The 27866-nt window shown below is 38.9% G+C and overlaps 1 protein-coding gene across 2 annotated transcripts in view; it reads left to right on the forward strand.

Annotated features, from left to right (window-relative positions):
* SLC24A2 (solute carrier family 24 member 2) overlaps positions 1-27866 on the forward strand; it is an 81567-nt gene that overhangs the window by 52387 nt on the left and 1314 nt on the right. For both annotated transcript variants that reach the window (XM_058169865.1, XM_058169866.1), the window contains 4 exons: positions 1158-1231; positions 19720-19848; positions 24125-24214; positions 26633-26799. In XM_058169865.1, the coding sequence (XP_058025848.1) occupies positions 1158-1231; positions 19720-19848; positions 24125-24214; positions 26633-26799 (460 nt within the window). The remainder of the gene's footprint in view (positions 1-1157; positions 1232-19719; positions 19849-24124; positions 24215-26632; positions 26800-27866) is intronic.

Here is a 27866-nt window from a genome sequence, read left to right on the forward strand (position 1 = left end):
ATACCTCATCTCAGACATTAATACAATTGAGCATGTCCAGAAATATTTTACAAGAAGAGTTCTCCACTCCTCTGATTACAACAAAATACCTTATGCCACCAGACTTGAAATCCTGGGTTTAGAAAATTTAGAACTCTGCCGCCTTCAACATGACCTGAGTTTAACTCATAGAATCATCTGTTACAACATCCTCCCTGTTGAAGACTACTTCAGCTTCAATCACAACAATACACGAGCACACAATAGATGTAAGCTTAATGTGAACCTCTCCAATCTTGATTGCAGAAAATATGACTTCAGTAACAGAATTGTTAATGCCTGGAATGCACTACCAGACTCTGTGATCTCTTCCCAAAATCCCCAAAGCTTTAACCAAAAACTATCTACTATTGACCTTACCTCATTCCTAAAAAGGTCTGTAAGGGGCATGCATAAGAGCACCAACGTGCCTACCGTTCCTGTCTTAATGTTCCCTTTGATTGTATCCAATTTCATATAGTTATTACATACTTATGATTATATTTATACTTATGTATTGTATAGTTATTTCATGCTTATGCTTATATATACTGTTGTGACAAATAAATAAATAAATAAAATAAACTTCATAATTTAGCAGAATCTTTTTCATTTTTAATGATCTTTAAATTTAGACTACTCCATTTTGTCACATGTAGGATGGCCAAGTAGATTGTTTCACTTGCATTTCACCAACTTGTTTATCCAATTTAATTTGTACTCAATTAAAACACGATTGTTGTTATAACTGATTCCTGAGGAAAAAGGCTTGAGTGATCTTTTTTCCCCCAATACTAATTGGAATACTGAATAGATAAGACATATGTTAAACCTACATTTCCCAGCAGGAAATTACTCTGAAAAACAAGTTTTTCAGTAATGACACTTAGTATAGGACATCTATTTCAACCCATGACAACATTTCAGTTTGTCTGTCATATATGGAGTATTGAGTTCTCTGCATTTTGTCTGGAACTTACTTTAAAAAATAAGATACTTGCATTCAGTTGTTCAGTCAAACTAACGCATGAGCGTAGTCCAAATTAGCCCATTGTCAAAATGGAGTTGGGTGATTTTAAATTGAATAAAAGACTGATTGGTTTTCAGTTTTAAATTTCTTTCTTCTGTTTATACTTCAGAAAAAATTGAAGTTGAAGTGACACCACCCAGTGATGGACCAGTGCAAAATGGAAGTGCTGTTGGTGCAGAAGAGGTATCATTTTTTTTCATTCTTGCTTTTCTCCCTGTTAAATGCGCTTTGTGCTTAATTCTGTGTTATCCTAGAATTATCACGATCTGAAAAATGAAACCTATTTGTATTGTGAACCATAGAAAGATTCCTTTATTTTTGGAATTTGAGGTCAGTTTTTGGCATTACAGTTACAAACAGTGCAAAGTTACCTTGTGGAATCGAGTGCCCTTGGTTCTCACATATTATTCTCTTCAGCTACATCATTCACAAATAGCATGGGCAATGATCAGGGATAAAGGGCATTGTAATCCAACAATATTTGCAACTTGGGGATTGAAAACCTGTGCTTTACATGCAAGTTTAATGGAAATATATCCTTGAGAGCTACATGGAGATAATGCACAGTATCTTTACAAACCAAGTTTATTGGAAGCTATAAACTTAACCATTAGTAGAAACAGGATTATGAGGCTTAGTAAAGCTAGGATTTAATAATACAGGGCTTTCTGTGAGCTACTTTCAAAGTTATTGGGAAGATGCTCTTATTATCAAAAGAAGGAAAATATACGCTTATGCCTACATGGCTTGGAGATTAATTGTAGCTTCATAGAAGTTTATATTAACTGCAATATATAAACTTTTTAAAAAATCTGTTGAATTATCGCTTTGCTCATGCATGGCAAGCGATGTGTGCTTGTACTGCATAAAATGTTTTCTCCTAAGCCTGTCATTTGATTCACTCTACCACTGCAAAGTAATGAGAAATTTGAAAACTAGGAAGGAATGTGAATCAATACATTATTAATCTTTTTCCTTTTCATTCCTGATGACATCAATTTAATGATCATCATATTATTTGGAAAACAATTCTTAACTGATAATCCTGTAACCTGAAAGATTTAGTTCTAAACCTGTAGTTTAGAAAAGGTAGGAAAAATATCTATAAAATTATATTTTAAATAGAACATAAACTATGGATTATTTTTTGTTACTCTTCCTAGATAACTGTTTGCAGAATGAAATTAATGTCTAAATAATATTAAAATGGTATAAATGAGATATTGGATGTGTAGGCTAATTCTAATCACCGAGAATGTGATATGGTAAATTCAAGTCAATTTAATATTTATTTTTAATTAGGTAATAGGAGATGGCAGAAGATAATAACTAACATGACACTCACAACTAAATCACAACATCTTGTAAGATTGCAAAATATATAACTTAATATTTCAGTTTTTGGAGCCCAAAATTAAAGTAACTCATACGAAAACAGTGAAATATTGTGGGATTATGCTTGAGATCACTAAAATTGTGGAACATTCTTGATCCTGGGATTTGCAATAGATATACTATAAAAATATTGGATTTTATCAGGAGTGAAATCTAAAAATTTTCCCTACCGGTTCTGTGGGTGTGGCTTAATTGGTGGGTGTGGCTTGGTAGTCAGGTGATCAGGTGGGCATGGCCAATAACAATAAATAATAAAAATAATAAACAAAGTACACAAAACAATAAGAGGTACCAAAAACCAACTTTCACACTTTACACACAACACAACACAATACAACTGACTCATATACAATGTAAAAGCAGCTGCACTTCACCCAAAATGGCCCCTGCAACAAGCAGGAACCTCACACAACCACAAAAAGCTCAAAAACCAACTTTCACACTTTACACACACACAATACAACACAATACAACTGACTCTCTCTCTCTCTCTCTCTCTCTCTCACACACACACACACACACACAAAATACCACATACAGCTTTGTGAGATTTTGTGTGTTTGTGTAGTTAGAGTGAAACACTACAGAAACACACCAAATCTCAGAAAGCTGCACAAATATTTTATTTTATTTATATTTTTAGATAAAAGCAGCTAAATTTAAAACTTCCTTAACTTTAAATTGCTGTCTTAAAAAAAAACTCCTTTAAAAAAACCCCAATTTACTATTTTTTAAAGCTTCCCCCCCCCCCCCAGTTACTTACCCAATTGGAGGCAGGCAGATTGAGTTGCTCACCGATGAGATGGATTGCAGGCAGGTAGATTCAGTTGCTAGCTGATGCAATTGATTGCAGCAGCCGAAGCAAGGCTTAACGAGCCCAAAAGAATCAGCAATTAGGCAAGGGCAATTGGGTGGGCATTGACCGGGCGATTGGGTGGGCATTGGCGGAGGCTGTTGTAAGAGGTTGTTAAAAAATGATTTTAAACCCCTGTGATGATCAGGAAACTCAGCTGGGGTCGCCAGAGGAAAAGAAGCTTTTAAAAGGCTCCTCTGAAGATCCCAGGTGAAGTTGCCTGATCGCCAGAACCTTTTAAAAGGATTGTTTTAACAACCTCTTTGGCCAAAGAGCTAGTAGAAAACATGCTTTTAAAGGGTTCTGATGATCAGGCAACTCAGCTGGGATCGCCAGAGGAGTCTTTTAAAAGCTTTTTTTTACAACCTCTTCAGTCGAAGAGGTTGCAGAAAAAAAACTTTTAAAGGGTTCTGACGATCCCAGCTGAGCCGTGCGATCATCAAAGGCTTTTTTTACTTTTAAAAGCATTTTTTCGGTGGAAGAAAAAATGCTTTTAAAAGGAAAAAAAACCCTCTGATGATCGCACGGCTCAGCTGGGGCAGGGGGCAGGGCCAGGGATTTTTGCTACCGGTTCTCCAAACCACCTGCCGCCATTGCTACCAGTTCAAGTGATCCAGTCCGAACCGGGAGCATTTCACCCCTGGATTTTATTTGTGGAGACAATGTATGTTGGTGTTCATGAAAATTATGTTGCTTGCGACTGAAATAAGCATTCAAACTGATTTGCCTTAATGAAGATGACTTTCAATTATAAAGATTTCTAAAAAAGAGTAAATTCTATCTAACTTTTAAAATAATTGATAGTGACAGTTAAGGTAACAAAATTAATATAATTTCCTAAAAAACTATTAAAGCATATTGAGAACTATTAAAGCATATTTTTATACATTTTTACATACTTAAATGTTAACCATTGTTTTTAATTAGTTTAGTTTAGTTTAGTTTATTCGTATTTGTATACCGCCCTATCTCCCGAAGGACTCAGGGCGGTTCACTGGCAGATAAAAACATTTATGTACAAATTAAAATAACCATTAAAAAACTTATTCTAAAAGCCAAATTCTTAAAAAAATAATATAAATATTAAAACCAATTTAAAACCCCTATAAATTTAAAATCTAGTCCAGTCCTGCACAGATAAAAAGATGTGTTTTAAGCTCGCGACGGAAGGTTCGGAGGTCCGGAAGTTGACGGAGTCCTGGGGGGAGTTCGTTCCAGAGGGTGGGAGCCCCCACAGAGAAGGCCCTTCCCCTGGGCGTGCCAGGCAACACTGCCTGGCTGACGGCACCCTGAGGAGTCCCTCTCTGTGAGAGCGCACGGGTCGGTGAGAGGCATTCGGTAGCAGTAGGCGGTCCCGTAAGTAACCCGGCCCTATGCCATGGAGCGCTTTAAAGGTGGTTACCAAAATCTTGAAGCGCACCCGGAAGGCCACAGGTAGCCAGTGCAGCCTGCGCAGGATAGGTGTCATACGGGAGCCACGAGGGGCTCCCTCTATAACCCGCGCAGCCGCATTCTGAACTAACTGCAGTCTCCAGATGCCCTTCAAGGGAAGCCCCATGTAGAGAGCATTGCAGTAATCCAGGCGAGACGTCACGAGGGCGTGAGTGACCGTGCATAGGGCATCCCGGTCTAGAAAGGGGCGCAACTGGCGCACCAGGCGAACCTGGTAAAAAGCTCTCCTGGAGACGGCCGTCAAATGATCTTCAAAGGACAGCCGTTCATCCAGGAGGACGCCCAAGTTGCGTACCCTCTCCATCGGGGCCAGTGACTCGCCCCCAACAGTCAGCCGTGGACTCAGCTGACTGTACCGGGATGCCGGCATCCACAGCCACTCTGTCTTGGAGGGATTGAGCTTGAGCCTGTTTCTCCCCATCCAGACCCGTACGGCTTCCAAGCACCGGGACAGCACTTCGATAGCTTCGTTGGGATGGCCCGGTGTGGAAAAGTACAGCTGGGTGTCATCAGCGTACAGCTGGTACCTCACACCGAAGCCACTGATGATCTCACCCAGCGGCTTCATATAGATGTTGAACAGAAGGGGCGAGAGAATCGACCCCTGCGGCACCCCACAAGTGAGGCGCCTCGGAGCCGACCTCTGCCCCCCTGTCAACACCGTCTGCGGCCGATCGGAGAGATAGGAGGAGAACCACCGATAAACGGTGCCTCCCACTCCCAATCCCCCCAACCGGCGCAGCAGGATACCATGGTCGATGGTATCGAAAGCCGCTGAGAGGTCTAATAGGACCAAGGCAGAGGAATAACCCCTATCCCTGGCCCTCCAGAGATCATCCACCAACGCGACCAAAGCCGTCTCAGTGCTGTAACCGGGCCGGAAACCGGACTGGAACGGGTCTAGATAGACAGTTTCATCCAGGTGTAAGGGAAACTGATATGCCACCATACTCTCTACAACCTTCGCCGCGAAGCGAAGGTTGGAGACCGGACGATAATTACCTAAAACAGCCGGGTCCAGGGAAGGCTTCTTGAGGAGGGGTCTCACCACCGCCTCTTTCAAGGCGGCCGGGAAGACTCCCTCCACCAAGGAAGCACTCGTAATTGCCTGGAGCCAGCCTCGTGTCACCTCCTGAGTGGCCAGCACCAACCAGGAGGGGCACGGGTCAAGTAAACACGTGGTGGCATTCAGCCTACCCAACAACCTGTCCATGTCCTCGGGAGCCACAGGGTCAAACTCATCCCATAAAATGTCACCAAGACCACCCTCAGCCGTCTCACCTGAGTCACCGCAATTTTGGTCCAAACCATCCCGAAGCTGAACGATTTTATCGTATAGATAACCGTTAAACTCCTCAGCACGTCCCTGCAGCGGGTCATCCCGCTCCCCCTGGTGAAGGAGGGAACGAGTCACCCAAAACAGGGCGGCTGGGCGGTTATCTGCCGATGCAATGAGGGAGGAGGCGTAGCTACGCCTCGCTTCCCTCAATGCCACTAGGTAAGCCCTATTATAGGACTTCACTAGTGTCCGATCAGCTTCCGAACGGCTAGACCTCCAGGAACTCTCTAGGCGTCTTCTCCGGCGCTTCATCCCTCTCAGCTCCTCGGAGAACCAAGGAGCCGGTTGGGACCTGCGCCGGGTCAGAGGCCGCAAAGGCACAACCCGGTCTAAGGCCCCCGCCGCGGCCCGTTCCCAGGCCGCAGCAAGTTCCTCAACCGAGCCGTGAGCCAGGCCCTCAGGAAGTGGCCCAAGCTCCGTCCGGAACCTCTCCGGGTCCATCAGGCGCCTGGGACGGTACCAATGTATCGGCTCCGTCTCCCTGCGGTGTTGAATGGCGGTCAGAAAGTCCAGGCGAAGGAGAGAGTGATCTGACCATGACAAAGGTTCAATGACTATTTCCTTCAAGTCCAGATCTCTCGACCACTGACCAGAGACAAAAATCAGGTCCAGAGTGCCACCCCCAATGTGAGTAGGGCCATCGACTACTTGGGTCAGGTCCAAGGCCGTCATGGAAGCCGTGAACTCCCGAGCTGCTGTCGATGACGAGCCGGAAGATGGCAAGTTAAAGTCCCCCATGACTAAAAGTCTGGGGGTCTCAACTGCCACCCCCGCAAGCACCTCCAGGAGCTCGGGCAGGGCAGCTGTCACGCAGCAAGGAGCCAGGTACGCGACCAGCAAGCCCATCTGACACCTATGACCCTATCTCACAAAGAGGGATTCGCACCCGGCAATCTGAGGTACGGTGGTCTCCCTCGGCTCTAGGCTCTCTCTAATCACAACCGCCACCCCCCCACCCCTACCCTGAGCCCTCGGCTGATGGAATGCACGGAAACCCGGCGGGCACATCTCAACAAGGGGCACGCCCCCTTCCGTGCCCAACCAGGTTTCCGTAACGCCTATAAGGTCCGCAGCGCCCCCCTGAATAAGATCGTGTATTAGGGGGGCCTTATTGACTACGGACCGTGCGTTGCATAGCATGAGCCGAAGGCCCAGGTTCTGAGGGTCTTGACCATCCGGGGAACGGGAAAGGGACGGGGAATCGGGGCACGCGATCGCCTGCAAACATCGAATGCGCGCCCCCTCAGAACGATATGATCCCCCCTTCCGCCATATCTGCCCCTCCCACTTACCGTGCAAATAAAACCACCCTCACCAACAGGAACGCAATCTCCCCCCCTAACCTCCGAACCCATTAAAGGACCGTCACGAGCGCGCGCAAGGACTGGCTCCCCACCCAACGGGCTACCCCCAACGCCCGCCCTAACCCTCCTACCCCTTAAAAAAGCCCTATCTAAAAAACCCCAAAGGCTCTTTTTCTTCGCATGCCACCTCTGTGGATCCCAAGACCCGTCATTGAGGCCGGCCCTTGATAATGAGGCGGGCCATTCCTGCGAGGCGGGGGCACCCCGCAGGCGCAAGAGTTCTAAAGCAGAGTATCGCATGTAAATAAATTAAAAGCATAAACAGGAGAACGGGAACGACGAGAGGTAGTAATGTCTGGGATGGCAAGATGTAATGCCAAGTCCAAATGGATACCCATCATCCGATATGTCTTAAGATGGTGGCTGGCTTAAAGCTGGTACAAGATGATATGATAGGCAGACGTAGTCTGATGGTAAAGTTATTGCTATTCTGCACAAAGCTCAGTCCTAAAATCCATAACCTAGAAGAGGTGGTACTTCTCTCCCCCGTCAGCGGCGTCCCAGATATTTCCAAAATAGATGTTTCCAAAGTAGATGTTTCAAAATAGGGCCCCAATACACCAGTCGGTCTCCAATCATCTTTCCGGAAAATTCCAAAAATGGCCATGGCCCAAAAGTCTCAAGCCAGCCATATAAAGTGCAAGATGACAAGTGCAGATGACCCATGTTACAGATGACAATGTAACTTCCTGGCCCCGGGAAGAAGCAGGCCCAGCTAGGCCAGACCAGGCCGAACTAGGCCGGGACACCTCCAGCAGGGGCCGCAAGGGGGATCCTTCACAGCCCTTCCCCTCAGGCCCATCCACCGAATCCAGAGGATGACCTGGGAAAACCAGGAAGAGCCGGAACAGACCCGAAATAATCCGGGAACGCCAGATGTCCAAAACGGGATGAGAAACCCAGCCGCGGCTTCCCCACAGCCAAATACAAGCCGCGGCCTCGTCCGTAGCCCGATGGCCGCCATCCGCAGCTCGCCCATCCCCGGTCTCGTTCCCGGCAGCCGAGAGTCCGAAGAGGCCCGCAGACCTCTCCCCCGGTTGCCCGAGAGATGATATACCTGACCGGGGGGCGAAGACCGCTTGGCAAGCCACCTGGGTATCGCCGTCCTCTAATGAGAAAACAGTGTACGTGCGTGCGCGTGTAGAAATACAATGTGCAGTTAGGTTCCTCCCCCTTTCTAATCAGCTTGAGTGATTTTTTTAAGGTGGTATATTCAGTTGACTTACAATATTGAGGATAGCTCACTCATTTTTAGGGGCCATAGGAGTATACAAAATGAAACGTAGCATGGATGTTTAAAATTACTGTATCACTGGAAAAACTCAATTATCTTGAATTCTTGATATTCCTAGATGGAACAGATTATTTGAGAGATTACTTTCTTTTAACATCCAGAAAGAGATGCAAGCATGCATACATGCCCACATACATATATACTTAACAATTTTGTATCCTTTCTGGATAAGTATCCTTATGCAGTATTGAGTGATAAGGAATAAGCAAAATAAATTAAAGATAGGAAACTATAGAAAAGTAAAAACTAATTAAATTCAATTTCCACCTACACTAAAAAATACAACTTCCATACCTTTCCATTCTTGCAAACCAACTTAATAAGCCATTCATCTTTGACCCTATCTTTTTACTATGCACACTTATGTATTTATTAAGAACATTTACATGGTAACCCACCCCACTCTCGGTGACTCCAGGCAGTTTACAAGGATAAAATGCAATCAAACCCCTACAAATAATTAGCAGAACAAGTTCCCTGTTCTGAAGTGCACTAGACATGTTAATCCATAATCTATCAAAATGAGCAACAGACTTTATGTTAAAGTTCCAGAGCTACATTAGCACCTCTTTCCTGTATTCTTATCATCACTGTCAAATTTCAGTACCATTTGCTCTGTGAGCAAGATAATATGTCAGTTATCCCATTATCTGTGGAATGCTAGGAGCAAGATGTTCTCCTTGAGACATTTCACTACAAATGTCCTTACACTCTAGACAAATAGAAAGTTTTTTATTGATGACTTGCCCTGTTGCTGGGTTACCAGTCCTCAACATGACAAAGCAAAGACTGCTGCCTATAATTGCACACAGCTAAAATTAGAACTAATCTGAGATGTAAGATTCATTTCAACTATGACCTACAAATATTCTCCTTTGTAAATTTATCTGTATTTAGTAACAGCAGAAACGTCAGATACATTATTCTAATGTAAACAAGAAATGTCACACTACATACATACATACATATATGTGCGCACATACACACACCACACACAAACACAGACAAAATTTTCCTACAGCACGACATGGGAATCAATACATCCATCCCGGCCTTTTCCTCTAGAATTTTTGTCATAGGTCATTGAGGTAATAAATTGAACCACCATATGACAAAATCCAATTTTATAACCATATATATTACAGCTGTAAGTCAAGTCACCATGGTCATAAATTGAGTCACGTGGTTGTAAAGTAATCACAAGGTTATAAGTGTAAATCCAACTTAACAAATGGTGGTTTTTTTCTAAAAACACTGGACAATAAAGATTTTACTTCCTGAACACTTTGGATGTTTCTTACAAATTTTTGGCTGTTAATCATTAAAATAACCTATAATTTAATCAATCACATATCATTTTATAGAAGTTGTTTTTACACAATGGCAGTGTATTTATTGGCTTTGATGCACACATGAAAGAAACATACAAAAATATGGAACTGTTGTTGAAGCACATCCAGTACAGCAAGTACAATTGCAATATCTATGGAGATCTAAGAACAGTGACTGCTGGTTGGAATGCAGCTTTGCAGTATTGTTGTTACATATGTGAATGGGACAGCTGTGCAAGAGAGCCAGATTATATTAAAACTTGGAAAGAATTTGGTTCCAGGACAGAAAAATGTGGCACATGAACCATTTGTTGACCCAACATAGATATTTTTGCCTTCACTTCACATAAAACGCAGACTGATGAAAATTTTTGTGAAAGCAATGGACAAGGATGGTGAAGATTTTCATTATTTGAGACAGATGTTTCCTAGAATAACTGAGGCCAAGATTAAAGAAGACATTTTTGTTGGTCTACAAATCAGATATGTCATCTGTAACGAGTAGTTTGAAGATCTGTTAGTGGAGCCAGAGAAAATCACCCGGAAAGCAAGGATATTATTGAGAATTTTCTTGGCAACTATACAGCATCAAACTAAATAGAGCTGATTGACAATCTTCTTATAGCATACAAGACCATGAAGCGTAACGTGTCACTCAAAATTCATTGTCCACATTCACACTTGGATGATTCACACAAGCATCCAAATTGCAATCATATAATTACATGGGCAGGGTGACAGTTATAAGTTTGAATTTAGGTTGTAACTGACTTTTTTGGAGGCTGTTGTTAATTTGAGTTATCATTAAGCAAACAGTTGTAATTCAAGGAATTACTTGTAGCATTCTCCAGACTGATGCCTCTTGTCTATTTAATTTTACTTAGCTTTGGCTTCTGGATACATTTCCTTTCCATAAAAAATTTCCACTGAAATTTTTATGAATGTCCAACTACAAAAGAATTTGTGTATCCCTCTGACCAACAACCTGATTATCTATCACCACTGATGTTAATTTTACCAAACTGTCACAAAAAATCGTTGCCTGGGATGATCATCATATGAATAAACAGTGACAAGCCAATTTCTCTTGCAGATGTTGGATAATTATTCAGGCCCCACAGATTCCTGCCAATTTATTTTAGCATTGAGAGTTTGTCCCAAATAACTAACTTGTATCATGGTTTTCACTAATCTCCCTAATAGTATCAACTTTCAATTTTCTTGCAACTCAAGGCATTAGTAGGAACCTAGCCTATTTCTGAAAATTGAAGCAGTGTTTCAGAACATTCTTAAATTCCATCATGGTCAGCAATAGAAAAGGTCATTTAGATTGTTATGCAGTAACTACACATAAGACTTCACATCCTAAAGGCAATGCATTAAGCATAGGCACAGTTAAGAATCAAAACTGTAACTGGACAGCAAGTGAAAAAATGATTTGATATCACTACTTGCCGTTGTGGAATTCTGCCCAAATGTATGCTAACAGGAATTTGCTCCAACTGCCAAAATGTAGACTTTTTAGGCTACATCAACAAAGCTATAGCATCAAAATCTTAGGACGTATTAGTTCGGCTCTACACTGCACTGCTCAGACCATTCCTGATATACTGTGTCGAATTCTGGTCGCCACAGTACAGGAAGAATGCTGAAGAACTGGAAAATATGAAGATAAGAGTAACAAAGAGGGTAAATATCTTGGAGACTACATCCTATGAATAACAGTTAAATGAACTGGATATATTTATCATTGAGAGCCAATTTGTCTAGTGGTTAAGGCATCAGATTAGGAACTAGGAGTTGGAGTTCTAGCCCTGCCTTAGGCACAAAATCAGCTGGGTGACCTTGGGTCAGTCACTCTGTGCCATTCTGCTTCTTTGCCATGTCAATAACCATGTGGGACTAAGAAACAGAGTGAACAAAATGAAGAATCGCATATCATTTCTGGTGTTCAAGTAGTGCTCCAGATATTTTGGGATTGCACTTATGGTGTCTATCACTATTGGTTATTGTTTGGAATAAACAGAAAAAGGGGATTTCATGACAAATTGAAGATGTCCCAAAAGAAATGGGCACAGCATTATGGCTATGGCTAAATGCAGGATCTGAACTGGTGAAATCTCTCCAGAGAAAGTAGAGATCATGAGATTGTCCACATATTCTCCAGGCAGCTGCTCCTTATGAGTAGACAACAGGGGACTCCATATAAACACATAGTCGTAATATGACTCCTATGGACTCAAGATTCAGGCAATCTTCATTTCTTAATCACTTTAGAATTAATTATTTATTTTTTAAATATTAAGACCCTCTAGAACAACATGCTTTGTGGTATTCACTGGATGAGTTTCCCTCAATCCTTTATAAAATAAATTTTAAGTATGAGCTTAAGGATTTCTATTTTCCCCCCCAGAATTGAATAGAAAAAGAGGAGTTAGAGAGTTGATTTTAAAATGTTATAAACAGACAAAGACTCTAGATGGACTTTATAAAATAAAAAAATTCAATATAAGAATCTTTCTTGTGGAAACTTTTCACATTTTTGCATTTGGAAGGAAAATAACACGATAAGGTGGGACTTTGAAGATTGGATATTAGAGGACACCAGGAAATTAAACAATGGATGAATTGAGAGATAACGGACTCAGGCGTTAATTTTCAGAATTTCTGCCATTTTTGATAGATCGAATAATGTTATGGAAGAGGAACAGCTTGTAACAGGTTGTAACAGACTGAAATTAACTCAGTCATGGACCTAAAAATGACAAGCTACATGAAAAATAAGGGAAAAGATGAAATTCTGAATACACACATGAAATTGGCTGAAGTTCTAATAGTTAAAAAAGATGTATAAATAATAATCCAGAAAAAGAAAGGAACTTGTCAATTTATTGTTTTTTGTAAACCGCCCAGAATCATTGTGGGTAAATGGGCAGCCATATACGTTTTCTAAATTTTTATTTTATAAATAAATAAATGTGTAACTTTATGACAAAAGACAAAATGAAAATGAAAATAAACCAAGTATTAGGTCATTATTTGATAGGACTAAAGACCAAGATCTTTGAGAGTAAGGAGAAAAAATATAAGGTTGCATTTATTTTAACATAGATTAAATAGACAAGTTGACATCCTGGCTATTAATATTAAAACTAATAATATTTTTTTAACTATGCAACAATGTTTTAAGGACTTGTTTATAGATAAGAGTTATAAGAGCTGTGATGGTGCAGAGGTTAGAATGCATTATTGCAGATTAATTCTGCCAACTGCCAGGAGTTTGATCCTAAGGGGCTCTAAGTTTGACTCAGTCTTCAATCCTTCCGAGGTTGGTAAAATGAGGAGCCAAATTGTTAGGAGCGATATGCCGACTCTGTAAATAGCTTAGAGACGGCTGTAAAACACTGAAGAGATATATAAATCTAAGTGCTATTGCTATATGGGAAAGAGGTTTGTTGCATTTTAAGTTTATCTGATTGGTTAAAACAGTTACATTGTTACCTGTGACATATTTATTGGATTTTTACTAATTAGATTTAAATAGTGAGGTTTGGGGGATTTGTTTAAAAATAAAAAAAATGAGATATAGATATAAAAGAGAAGATTTCAAGTGTTTGGGTTTTCTTTAAGATCATGTTTATAATAGATATGTGGTTATTTCTGGTAACTCTTAATAGACGTTTCTGATTAAGATGGATGCTAAGGCTTTAAAGATTTGTTTATAGAGAATGAGATGAGATATGGGATTGTTGTATTTTAAGAGTGGTGATAAGAGATGTTAAACAACGTTTAAGAGATATTAAAGTTATTTATGTTTTCTGGGATAAAGAGGGAAGGGTTTTTTTTTTAAATAAAAAGGTTTTTTTTCACAACAAAAAAAAAGACACTCTCATCAAACGATTACAGTGTGCTGAAGGGGTGTTTACATATCTTCTTGTGCGATCTCAAAATAATCATCTCTTTCATACATATACCTTATATTATCTTTTCTAACATATCTTTCCTTCTAACCAGTAGTAAAATAAGTCCCATATTTTATAATATTGCTTATCTTCTTGATCTCTAATTTCAAATGTCAGTTTACTCATCTCTGCACATTCCATCATCTTCCTAATTATTCATCTTGCAAAGGTAGTTTCTCATTTTTCCAATTTTTAGCAAACACAATCCTGGCTGCTGTAATAATATTCACAATCAAATATTTTACATCTCGAGTGTATCTCAGGAGTAATTCCCACCAGAAAGACTTCTGGCTTAAAATCTATGTGTTTTTTAATCATTTTCTCCAACCACGTGTGTATTTTAGTCCAATATCTTTTCGCTTCAGTGCATGTCCACCACATATGGTAATATGATCCAGGTATCTGATGGCACTTCCAGCATTTTTCGGATTTGTCCTTGAACATTCTAGCAATTCTTGTCGGGGGTAGATGCCACCTGTAAAACATCTTATACAAACTGTCCTATTGTTCCCTTCATTATATCAAATTAATATTATTGATGCATATTTTTACTTATATATTTTCTTCAATACATGTTGTTTTATCTATGACAATTGTTTGTGTATACTGTTGTGACAAAATAAAATTAAATTAAAAATTTAAAAAAAATCTCTTTATATGCTGTAGACATTGTCATTTTATAATTATACATCCATAGTTTCTGCCAGGCTTCTAGGTCTATCCCATGGCCAAAATTCTTCCCCTAAGCAATCATTGTCTCTTTTACTTGTTCTTCTCCCAATTTTTCCTCTAATAAATATCCATACAATTTCTTAATCATGTTGTCATCAGAACCTGTCAAGATCTTATCAAAAGTAATTATATTACTATAAAAGCCTTCTGTTTTAACATCTTTATCATATCTGGATTGTATTTGGAAATAAGAAAACCAGTTCATTGTTATACCATCTGCCTCTAATTCTGATTTGGATTTTAACTCACCCTTTTCATTTAACAATTCATTGTACCTAACAATATGTTCCTTTTTAAATGTTATTGGATATGAGAATGCCTCGATCAATGATACCTAAGTTGGAATTTTCAGAAAATGACTTTTCTTCATCTTCTCCCAGTTTAACAACAACGCTTCTCTAATTAAATGTCTTCTAAAATATCCCTGTATTTTAGCTTGTCCATACCATAAAAAAGCATGCCATCCCAACAATAAATTATGTCCTTCCAAAGTCAATATTCTATTATTTCTCAAAGTTATCCATTCTTTAATCCACATCAAATTTGCTGCCTGAAAATACAATTCCCAATTAGGTAGCCCAAAACCACCTCTCATTCTCTTATCTTGTAGGTAGCCCAAAACCACCTCTCATTCTCTTATCTTGTAATAGTTTTATTTTATCCTTGCCTTTCTCCCTTGCCAAATATATTTCAACATTATTTTATTCAGTTCCAGAAAATATGGAATAGTTTGAAACAAATATAAAATTCTGGGTAATATATTCATCTTAATTGTAGGGAAGGTTTTTTTTTTGTTTTAACTCATTTATCTTTCAAAGTTGGTATTAGTTTTACATCTACCATGGAATCTCTAATTTTTTTAAAAGGAGTAAACAAAAAAAACATTGATTTTGTAAAGTTACAAATGGTCAAGGTCCAGAAATAAGATTTTAGAATTAATTATAAGAATACTTCTTATAATAATTTTCCATGGGAAAATGCTGTTAGTTCTTTAAAAAAAAAGATGATAGGATATAAATTTGAAGGTTGGACATTGAACCTTTGAAGGTTCTAGAGGGAACTAGAAGGTACTAAATGTACCTTCTAAAGGAGATGAACACTTAACTTTGACTTACTTATACAGAATGGAGCAAAATATTTTAACGTTGATGGGACATAATGAGAATATATTTGAACAATGGAGCCAGAAGTTAATTTTAGGATTGTTGGTCTCTATAGATAGACTGTGTTTAAATGATTTTATACAAGAGGAACAAGTTTTACCGGAGAAGACTGAGGCTGATCTGAAAGTGGATTTAAAAATGAGAGGTTACATATGGAGAAAGATGCTATACTGGACCTACAAAAATGATGTTTTAATTAAAAAGGACATACAAACCAACCAAGAGAACGACCTGGATAAGTTTCCAGATTGGATTTACAAAAGAGACTTGTTAGAGTTTTGAAGAATTTTGTGAGAAGGGACAAAGAAAACATGACAAAAAATCAAGTTCTAGGATATTATTTGAAGGGAATAAACAAGATGGTTAGAGGTAAAATGAAAGAATATAAGAACGGTTTATTTCATCTGTTTATAGTAAATATGTAATCTCTGGTAACCCTTAATGGAGGAGTTTTGTTGATCAGGACTGAAATGACGGGGTTTTAGAGATTTGTTTATAAATAAGAGATGAAATATCTTTGTTGACTTTAAGAGAAGATGAGATTCAAAGTTAGCTGAATTATTTTCGCTTCTGACTTTCCTAAAAATAATCAACTTCATATTCTCATCTCCTCATACTCAGGCATGTTCCTTTTTTATCAGTTTCTATGGAAACTAGCAAGGAAAGAAAAATATGTGTGCCTCACATCACAAAGATAATGTTAAGTAAAAGAAACAGGCAGCCTAGTTCTAAGAAGGAAGCAAGGTTTTCATGAAGTGCTTTCTGATCATTAAGTACTTATTGAACCACTGTTATGCAGTAGGTTCCTGGCACAACAGAGTGCTGATTAGTTTATATCAGCAAAAGTTCCTGTAGGAAGTGTCTCTACATTCATATATGACCTCTTTTACCAAAGTAACTTAAATTTTATCAAATTCTGTCTAGGCGGTTGTGTTTGGGTGATTCTGTCTATAGTGAGGGAATCCATTTAAAAAACAGTTTTTGAGGGGGTATTGGAATTAAAAATATACATTTAAATGGGTGAAGTTCAGCGATCATTAGCCTTAGCTGGATATTATGATTCTTCTTATAAGGCCTGTCACACTGGTATTAAATTTCTTTTAGCAGCATAATAGCCATTTTTTGGTTTAAAAGGACAAACGGAAGAGCAAACTGTGCTTATGTAATTTATTTCAATCTGTACTTAACGCCACACTATAATTAGTTACAATGAAGAGGAAATCAGTTTTCCATCTTAGTTTTTAATGGAGTTAATAGGTTGGATTCTGTCCTTCTTTTCCATTGTGTGCACAGTGAATCTGTCATTCAAAACTGAAATGACTGCAATTAAAGAGTTATGTGTATTATCTCAGCCAATTGATATCTCACAGGTGTTCCAAAAAATAAGTCAGTTTTCTCCTTCAGGAGAGAAAAAAAGAATACATTGCAATACCGCCATGGCTTATCTACATTGAAGAAAGGAGTAACTACGGTTTTATTTTGTGGAAAAGACCAGTGAATTAAAGTTTGATTTCTCCCTGCATTCAAGCTCTGACCACCAGCTTTGTTTTATTTAGGAAGAAATATTATTATTTATTTATTTGTTTGTTCACACTTTTATACCGCCCTATCTCCCCAGGGACTCAGGGCGGTTTACTGTTGGAGCAGCGACGCTCTGGAATGAACTTCCCCCTGGCCTACGCCAAGTGCCTGATCTTCCGACCTTTCGCCGTGAGCTAAAAACATACTTATTTATTCAAGCTGGACTGGCATAATGGTTTTTTAACATTTTAAATTGGGTTTATTGTTGTGGGGTTTTAAATTTTTTAAATTTTTAAATCTCAATTTTTATACATTGGCCTTTTTGTAATATGCTTTATTTTAAATTTTGATTTTAATTGTATATATATTGTGTTTTATTTAGGCTGTACACCGCCCTGAGTCCTTCGGGAGAAGGGCGGTATAAAAATTTGATAAATAAATAAATAAAATAAATATAAAACACACATATATATACAGAATAAAACACCAATTTAAAAAACTTATTACATAAGGCCGAATATTTAAAATAAAAATATAAATAATAAAACCCCATTAAAATCCAATTTAAAAATTTAAAAAATTTAAAAATTCTAGTCCAGTCCTGCGCAAATAAATAGATGTGTCTTAAGCTCGCGGCGGAAGGTTCGAAGGTCAGGAAGTTGGCGAAGTCCTGGGGGAAGCTCGTTCCAGAGGGTGGGGGCCCCCACAGAAAAGGCCCTTCCCCTGGGTGTCGCCAGTCGGCACTGCCTGGCCGACGGCACCCTGAGGAGTCCCTCTCTGTGAGAGCGCACGGGTCGGAGAGAGGCAATCGGTGGCAGCAGACGGTCCCGTAAGTAGCCCGGCCCTATGCCATGGAGTCATATATTAAGTCATATATTGGGTGGAGAGAGTCTATTTTTCTGAATCTACTTCTGATCTAGGAACACACTGGATCAAAATATACCTCAGAAGATCTCAGAGTAAATAAGATTATTTCTGGAGTTACAAATCTGAACATCAAGCCACCTCTATAATGTTTATACATCTCTAGCACATTATCCATGTAAATAATACATCATCATGTGTACTCTGTAGTCCAGGAAGTTAGATTTATCTGTTCTAATAAGTTGGTATGAAAGCTATGACTGCATAGCGACTCTTGTTGAATCACTTGAAGCCCAACTAAAAAATATAATCTGAAAAATATATATATATATATATTGCTTTCATCTGATTTTTATCAAAGTAAATTGCTTTCAAATATTATTCCCCATGGTGAATTTAGCATACTAAGTACATGTATGTAAGTGTGACTTTTAGAAAAGCATATAGTGGGCAGAAAGAAAAAGGAATACAACATTTTTCTCTCCATTAAAAATGTTGCAAATATATTTAAATTGAGTAGGATGTATAATTTTCATAGCTGAAAGGATAAATTTAGTAGTACAGCGATATAATTTTGAAGAGTTGATTTATATGTTCCATTACTGTTCCTATATCATGAGAAAGTCTGAGTAGAAAAATAATTGTTAAATCTAATGTACAGTATAAAGTACAATTTGAGTAGGTTTCCAAGTGTACAAATGGATTCTGTGTTTGGAACAAGTACATAATCAATGATAGAAGCTCATCTTTATTTATGCAAAATAAATATTTTAGAGAATATTGAACATAAAAATGTAAAATGTACCATAACCTTAGATGAATACCTTTTTATTCCATCATTTCCATAACAGTAAAAAATGCTTTGGAAAGCCAACAATAGGACAAGAGCATCTGGTTTACATAGAATCCTAGAACAAGTTTGAAAGGATTTCAGTAATCATTTAGTCCAATTTACGGAGATGGCCTTGAAGAAGGAATTCAACAACCATTATGTAAAAAAAAATCAGCTTAGTCAGGATATACAGGAGGGGGTGGAGGAAAAAATGAAGATTGCCAAGTCTTGATCCAAGATTCTGTTATAACACCCTATAACAATAAAGTTCCAGTATTTTATGTGGTGTTTATTTCCAGATTTGGTCTATGTTGCAGGGCAGATATTTCCCTCCCCGCTTACATTGATGAACACAGATACAATATACACAAATACCTCCATAAGCAAAATTCTCTTTCAAAATCTGGTACACATTTTATGGCATTGCTGGATATATTTTTCTTCAGTTTATTTTTCCCCCCCAAATAGCAGTTGAAGATAACTTGTTGTAGACTTCCTTTAAATTAAAAAAAAAATACATTTTCCATTTTTTCATTTAAATTAATAGTGTCTTTTTTTTTTCACAACAGGAAGATGATGACGATACTCAGCCCCTCAGCCTGGCCTGGCCTGATACGCCTCGGAAACTGCTTACTTATCTGATTATTTTGCCTATCGTTTTTCCATTATGGGCGACTCTACCTGATGTTAGAAATCCAGTGAGAATGACTGTTTTAACTTTTATGCATGAATTGATATGTAAAATATGTTTGTAAAGGACAGATTTAGCCTTGATACTATTATTGGGCATACATAAATAAGTTTATTTTCAGCTTCCGTTAGATTGCTTGGGAGAGAAAATACTTGATAAAAAATATCATGATAAATGACATTTAGCTTGAGCTTTTGGAAACCTTGCCTGGCAGACAATAACAGTGAATACATTGCCATTTACCTGTATAAATATTTAATGGCAACCTATAAAATATTGTATTAATAGTTCTTTTATGTTTGTCTGCATGCCTGCTCCTTTAGATGTCTATTACAGTTTATATGCAGAAAATATTTTCCCCATTGACTATGCAGACATCCAGCATTTTTTCCATCATTAGCAACTTTAAAGCTTCTGCTATAATTTAATATTACTTTAAATCCCAACAAGATCCATCCATCGTTAAGCTCTTTTCAGATTCATTGATTTCAAAAGGCAAGTTTGGAATAAATGATCTTCCGGTGTGGGCAAAAAAACCTCTCTCTTGAACTCAGAATTCCCTTCTTCAACTTCCCTCTCAGATCAGCCTGAACAAGACTGGGTTTTATTTTATTCATCAAACTTGTATAGCCGTCCATCTCACAAAAAGGCAACTCTGGGCAGCATACAGCAAGCAATAAAAAAACCAATGTGAAGACAGCGTATAAAGACATAAACATCCACAATGAAATATAAATATTATAAAAACAGATGTACAAGCTCTATGCAAAGAGAGGATAAAAATGGTCACCTTAGCAATGGAGCTATTGAAGCAGGTCTTTGGTTCCCTGGGAACTTCAAGTCTGATAACGCAACCAGGTTTTGAGGGACCTTCCGAAATAGCAAAAGGGATGAAGCTAATCTAATTTGGGGGGAGGGGGCTGTGCCATAAGGTGAGCACCATGGCAGAGAAGGTGTGTCCCCTGGAACACACCAAACATTACATCCCTTAACTGATGGTACCCACAGCCAGATTTAATGATCTGCCAGGTCTAATGGGGCAGGCTGATGTAAGCAGGTAGAGGCAGCCCCTCAGATAGCCCAATCACAAGCCATGAAGGATTTGCTAGCCTCTTTATTCTTCAGACTGTCACAACTTTCTTAGCTTCCAACCCTGACAGAGCAAGAAAGGCAGTCCATGCTTGTCAATTTAACAACCCTCCATATTCATTTGCAAAGAAATGCTAAAAAGCCCTTCTAAAAATCAAAGAAAAGGAAAGCTACAAGAGTGGAGTAGAATACATGAATTGCATCAATTTCCTGATTCTGGCACTTAATTGACAGTTTTGGTCCAATCTGGAAATTTATTTATGTATATACATATATTAAATTTGGAAACCACCACCTACTGAAATCTGCTGGAGGATTGCTTAGAACTGTCCACAAATCTTCCCTCCACAGAAACATCTCCATTTTTAAGGCTCCGTGAGAGATAATTCGTCTCATTCAGATGAGCCAAAAGAAATCCACCTCCCATTCTTGTAACAGAGAGCACCGTGCTGTCTACACAGGCCAAACGTCCTCAACTTTTCTTGGGTTCACGAAAAATCTTTCACCTCAGAGAAATTTACTATGGGTGCTTCAGGGTGCTTCTGGGTCCATAACCTGTCAGGGAATTGCTCAGCAAGCATCAAAATGAAATCAGAGACACATACACAAATTTGTAGTTTTATATAAATAAATATATTTAACATTTATATTTACAACAGACAAGATAGTCAGGAACATCAAACAGCATAGAGAACACACCAAAAAAGCGGGGGAAAGGTAAACCCTCCCTCCACACCCACAGCAACCAATCATACCGTAAATTGTCTCATGTAGGAGCCAGCCCTCTCCAATCAATCAACTACAACTTTGTGTTCTGGCCCATTGTATTGTTTACTGTTCCAGCTATTAAATTTAATATCCTAACATATATTTATATATTAATATTTATAATATTTATATATTAAATTTGGAGACAAGCATCTCACTCACAGAGCGACTTCAAATACTCACAAAATCTTGAGAAAAAAACTTCCAAAATATTTTTACCATAGAATCATTGGACAATCCAGCTGTGACTTACTCTTTCCCTGTGACTTACTCTTTCTCCTCCTGTGTCCACATTTCAAGTCAAATACCTTTATTTCACGACCCAAACCTGAAAATGACATAGGAGGAAAATCCCCCAGAATTATTAAACAAGAACTAGGGATGGTGGACATCAGTCCTGGCTACCCATATTAACTCTCAGCGTATTTTCTTTTTGTTTAGAGCTACTCCATTGTTACCCTGTTTTATAAGAACAAAAGAAATAGATTAGCCCCTACCAATGGTAGATTTATCAACTTGCTTAATAGAACCAACCAGTAATACCTTTATTTAAAACTATTGAGCTGAATTAAAATGGAAACATCTTAGTTGAGGAACAGGCAGTTTTCAGAAGTGACTAGTCAACTCTTGGTCACTGTCTGGTTCTCTGCCATTTGGCAGAGGAAAATTCTTCCCAATTCAGAGGCTCTTCAAAGCCCTAGTCAATTTTAAATTAATCTTTGATTTAATTCTGGAGGGAGAAGCTGTGGGAAAAACTAAGTGTATCTTTAGTAGATAAAGGTTATCTCTTCTCATATAGCTTTTCCACTCCAACAAGAGTTTGATATGTATCACTTACCCAGGGGGAGCCTCTCTGCAGTTGTCAGTATTAAAAAGAGATGAGGCAGAAACTGTATTCTAGCCTCTCTGATTTTTAACTTATGTATTAATTCAATAATATCTGTACTTAAGCAGTCTATTTGGGACATTGCTCTTCAAATCACTGAGACCAAATCAAATTTGGTCCCAGTCTCAGCAATATGTAGCATCATTTCACATGTGTACATGCCAGTCTCCTCTTCCTTCCCCCAGTTCTGAAATTGTGCTAGGGCTTCATTTTGGTCAGCTGCATCGCTTTTTATTGGGGCATTTCAAAAGTTCTTGAGCTACACGTTCTTTTATTGTACTTTCTGCAGACTTTTATCCATTCTGCTTAGAAATAATTACCTAACAGAGAGTATTACTTATATTTGTCATTCTCCTGTGTAAGCATTGTTCAGATATATCTTCCTGGGTTGCCCAATTTTGTGCCTCTATAGGCACCATTCATCTTTCCTCCAGTATGAAAAAATTATTTTAATTGTTCTTATTTTAAGCTTCCATTTTTCCTTTCAGTTTGTATCTCCCTAATTGTCGGCTTTGTGATTATATGGTAATAAAGATTTCAGTTGAACATGAATTTGATTTCAATAGGTAAAAAAAAGAAAGAAGGAAATCAAGTTTGGCACAAGTAGTCACAAAACTTGGCAAATCTCCCTGATTATTTGTAAGTGATTTGGAAATAGAGGAAACAAGGGGTATATAATCACATAAAATTATTTTTGACAGCAACAGGGAAAAATGTGAATTCCATATTGTGAATCATTACGAACGGGATCAAAACTAAAATTGCCTAATTTTTATCAACAGTGGAAGAGTTCCAGTTGCCAGAACTGTGTTTTAATGAGAAACCAGTGTTTTAGAACCAAAAATGCTAATAAGATATATAAATATAAATACTAGCGTATGTCCTTCCTTTGAAGTTATTATATGATTTCTCATTTTCTGACAAAATATTTCAAAACTGAATGAAAAGAATCTTGTTAATGCTTATAGTTACTGAATGCAATCATAGCATACCAGTTGTAACTAGTTACTAAGTCGAGAGAGAAACTTACTTCTCCTAAGTATCTATCATAGCAGAGGTGGTTTTCAGCAGGTTCTGACCAGTTCTGGAGAACCGGTAGTGGAAATTTTGAGTAGTTCAGAGAAACAGTAGTAAAAATTCTGACTGGCCCTGCTCCCATCTATTCTCTACCTCCTGAGTCCCAGCTGATCGGGAGAAAATGGAGATTTTGTAGTAATCTTCTCCTGGAGTGGGGAGGGAATGGAGATTTTACAGTATTTTTCCATGCCATGCCCACCAAGCCACATCCATAGAACCGGCAGTAAAAAAAATTAAAACCCACCACTGTATCATAGCGACATAAATAACTGAATTTTATCTAATGCATGCACTCCCAAGTAATATAGTACTTTTTATGGATAGGATCGATGTTAAGTCAATGAAAATTGGTTTTAAACTGATAAACCAGCCACACTGTACTGTATATGCTATGTTCAAGTGGAAAGGCTTAGGATATTACAGAATGAGTACACTTAACATTATTATTATTATTCTCTTTCAGCCATCCAAAAAGTTTTTCCCTTTCACATTTTTTGGAGCCATCACTTGGATAGCTGTATTTTCTTATCTAATGGTCTGGTGGGCACATCAGGTGAGCTATTTAATGGATTTGTTCTTACGTTTTGGCTCATATTTAATTAATTGCATTGATTGATTCAATAATTAATTGAACGTTATTTTTTAATGTAAGTTGCCCAGAGTTGTTTGGAGTTGGGTAGGCCTCTGAATTTCATAAATGAATAAAAATTGCAGTTTAAATATTTAAGCAGATCTCACTCTAATGCATTTTCACCACTGACATTTTAAAAGACAGGCTTTTTACTGATTTTAGTTTTCCACCTTGATAACTGGATGTGCTATATATACAGAAGGATTGGGGATGTCAGGACTGAGAGTTGAAGCGGTTTCAGCTTCAGAGTTGACAACTATATTTTGCATTCCAAAATAAATTTCTAGAGTCTCCTATAGCTGTGAGGGCAAACCTATGGAACACGTGCCACAGCTGGCACACAAAGCCCTCTCTGTGGGCATGTGAGCCGTTGCCCAGCTCAGCTCCACTGTGCATGTGTGCACCTCCTGCCAGCTGATTTTCTGGATGTGCGGGGGCAGGGTGTATGCAGGAGGCATGCGCAGTGGGGGCGGGGGGGGTCTCATGCACATGCGTGGAGGGTGGGAGCGGAGCATGGGGAGTGTGACCCGTCCCCCCCAGCCCATTTTTGGGCCCAGGAGGCTACTAGGCCAAAAATGGGGGTGGAGGGGTGTGACCCGCCCCCCATGGCTGTTTTTTTGGCCCAGGAGGCTGCAGGGAAGCCTGCTAGGCCAAAAACAGTCACATGCACATGCACGGGGGATGGGGGGAACATGTGGGAGTCATGTGCACATGCACGGGGGGAGTTGTGTGCTCATGCGCAGGGGGGTGCGCATTGCAATATGGATGCTGGCAAACATGTGTTGTTGCCCACATGCACATGCACTTGCGGCACACAACGAGAAAGAGGTTAGCCATCACTGTCCTATAGTATGGGAAAGAATGAAATTCAGCTGTCTTAAATAAATTATAAACATTAAAAAGAATGAAATTCAGCTGTCTTAAATAAATTATAAACATTAAAAAGGTCAGAAATCTCATTATCAAAATAAAATTAAAAGATCATAATTTTTGTACAATTAGAAGAAGTGCTGAGGAAGGCTGAAAACAAATCAAATCTTTGTTATAGTCATAGGCCAGGATAAGAAGAAGATACCAGGCTAAAACCAAATGTGCTGAGCACTTCAGAGACAGAACACGAGAATCAGAAATATTTCCCTCTTATTGACCTTCTTTATCTTTAAAGAGTTGGGACTGTCTCTAAAGTTGGGACAGTCAGAAAAGGGCTCCCAAGATGAACTTGAAACAGCCCCTTTGGAGAGAAAGAAGCCCTTCAGACAACCAAGTCCTGACATACTCAGGACCATCAGCTTTTCAAAATAAATAAAATTAGTGTAGAAAAGCACTTCAGAAGGGAATGATACAGTCTTAGAAACAAGTTTCTCTTTACAGAAGCCTTTACAGAATTGCCCAATGTTGTCTTGTTTTGACTCACCTATTACATGAGCAAGGCATTCAGCTGATGCTCCCAGGGATGGAAATGTTTCAGTTTATGAGGGATTTTTTTCTGGATCAAGACTTTAATGCTCTTCATAATGCTTTGTCCCTTTATACAATCATTTGGTACACGTGATGCAATCTGAGTTAATATATCCCTATTATCTTTATTTTCAAGATATGTACCAGTCACATTCTATTTTTATATTAACATTTATGTTGATTTTCTGCACCGAAGCCGTTAGAAGTAGCCTAGATTAAAATAGGTTTATTTTAATAAACTAACATTAAAGCAACGCTTTTTTAAAAAAAAATCCTATAATTTGGAAAGCACAAAAGAAATATCAGCAACAAAGTGTAGGCAGGCTCAGTAAAACAACCCAACTAATTGTCAGCCACTACTAGAGACTGAAACAAAGTGACTAAAATGAGTAGATTATGAAACAGCAAATATAGCAGTATTATGTACTTTTACACAGTGGAGACCTAGTCAGTCCCTTTCTTTCTATACAGATATTTCTTGACTTACAACAGTTCAAAGTGACAACAGCACTGAAAAAAGTGATTTATGATTATTTTTTCACATTTACACATGTTGCAGCATCCCCTATGGTCACCTGATCAAAATTCAGATGCTTGGCAACTGACTCTTATTTATGACGATTGCAGGGTCACGTGATCACCTTTTGCAACCTTCTCACAAGCAAAGTCAACGGGGGAGCCAGATTCACCTAACAATCGTGTTACTAACTTAACAGCGGGTGTGATTAACTTAAGAAATGTGGCAAGAAAGGTCATAAAATGGGGCAAAATTCACTTAACAAATGTCTCACTGAGCAACAGAAATTTTGGGCTCAGTTGAGGTCGTAAGTGGAGGAATACCTGTATTTTGCAAATGATTTCAGTGATTCTTTCTCTATTTAGGTTGGAGAGACCATCGGGATCAGTGAAGAAATAATGGGCTTGACCATCTTGGCTGCTGGTACCTCCATCCCTGACCTAATCACCAGTGTCATTGTGGCACGAAAAGGACTAGGGGACATGGCAGTCTCCAGTTCTGTAGGAAGTAACATCTTTGACATCACCGTGGGGTAAGTACTATTACAATGTCATCTCCTTATATACTTCGTTCCTTTACTTTTACTTTCAGGTACCCAAGATTATAGATCAGGGAGGCTATGGCTTCGTGGCACATTGCTTTGATCAACAGGAAGGCATTAAAATAAGGAAACACACAAGGAAATGCACAACATACTGAGAATCTCTGCTAACCTACATGAACTTTAGTAGTTACAGCTGCTTGAGCTTTACACACTGAGAAATATAAACTCGTTCTCTTGTGCTCTTGCTCAGCTACAAAAGTGTTAATGCACAGAGTTGGGAAAGACGCGAGCACTCAGCAGATGTTGATGGAAGCATGCCAACTGGAGATCTGACAGATTACTATAGAGAAGGGGTGAAATCAAGCAAGTTCTGACAGGTTCTGGAGAACCGGTACCAGGAATTTTCAGTAGTTTGGAGAACCGGCAAATACCACATCTGGCTGGCCCCAGAGTGGGGTGGGAATGGAGATTTTGCAATATCCTTCCCCCAGGAGTGTGGAGGGAATGGGGATTTTGCAGAACCCTTCCCCTGGAGTGGAGTGGGAATGGAGATTTTGCAATATACTTCCCCAAGGAGTGGGGAGGGAATGGGGATTTTGCATTACCCTTCCCCTGGAGTGGGGTGGGAATGGAGATTTTGCAATATCCTTCCCCTGCCATGCCCACCAAGCCACGCCCACAGAACCGGTAGTGGGAAAAAATTAGATTTTACCCCTGCTATAGAGCCTTGCCTTTTATTCTCTGTTAGTTGCATTCCATCTTGCATTACCTCAACTGTTCTTCTGTTGAAGGTTAGGTTGCTAAATCAAACATGGCTTGTTATACAGCAGTTACCTTTCTTACCTCTGGTTGCTATCCTCCAATCCTTATTGGATTTCAAAGCTGACTTCCATATCTCTTCAGGCTACTGCCTCCTATAAGTATTCCTCTCCGTGGTCGAATTTTGGTCATTGCCTTCTGTTTGCTTCTCCCAGCAAATGGCTATCATTGGAAGAAAACAGCACAATTTACACACAAAACAATCCAATTTCAATAGTGGGAAGACACGGCCTCCT

The sequence above is a fragment of the Ahaetulla prasina genome, chromosome 2 (genome assembly GCF_028640845.1).
Source record: "Ahaetulla prasina isolate Xishuangbanna chromosome 2, ASM2864084v1, whole genome shotgun sequence".
Taxonomy (NCBI): Eukaryota; Metazoa; Chordata; class Lepidosauria; order Squamata; family Colubridae; genus Ahaetulla; species Ahaetulla prasina.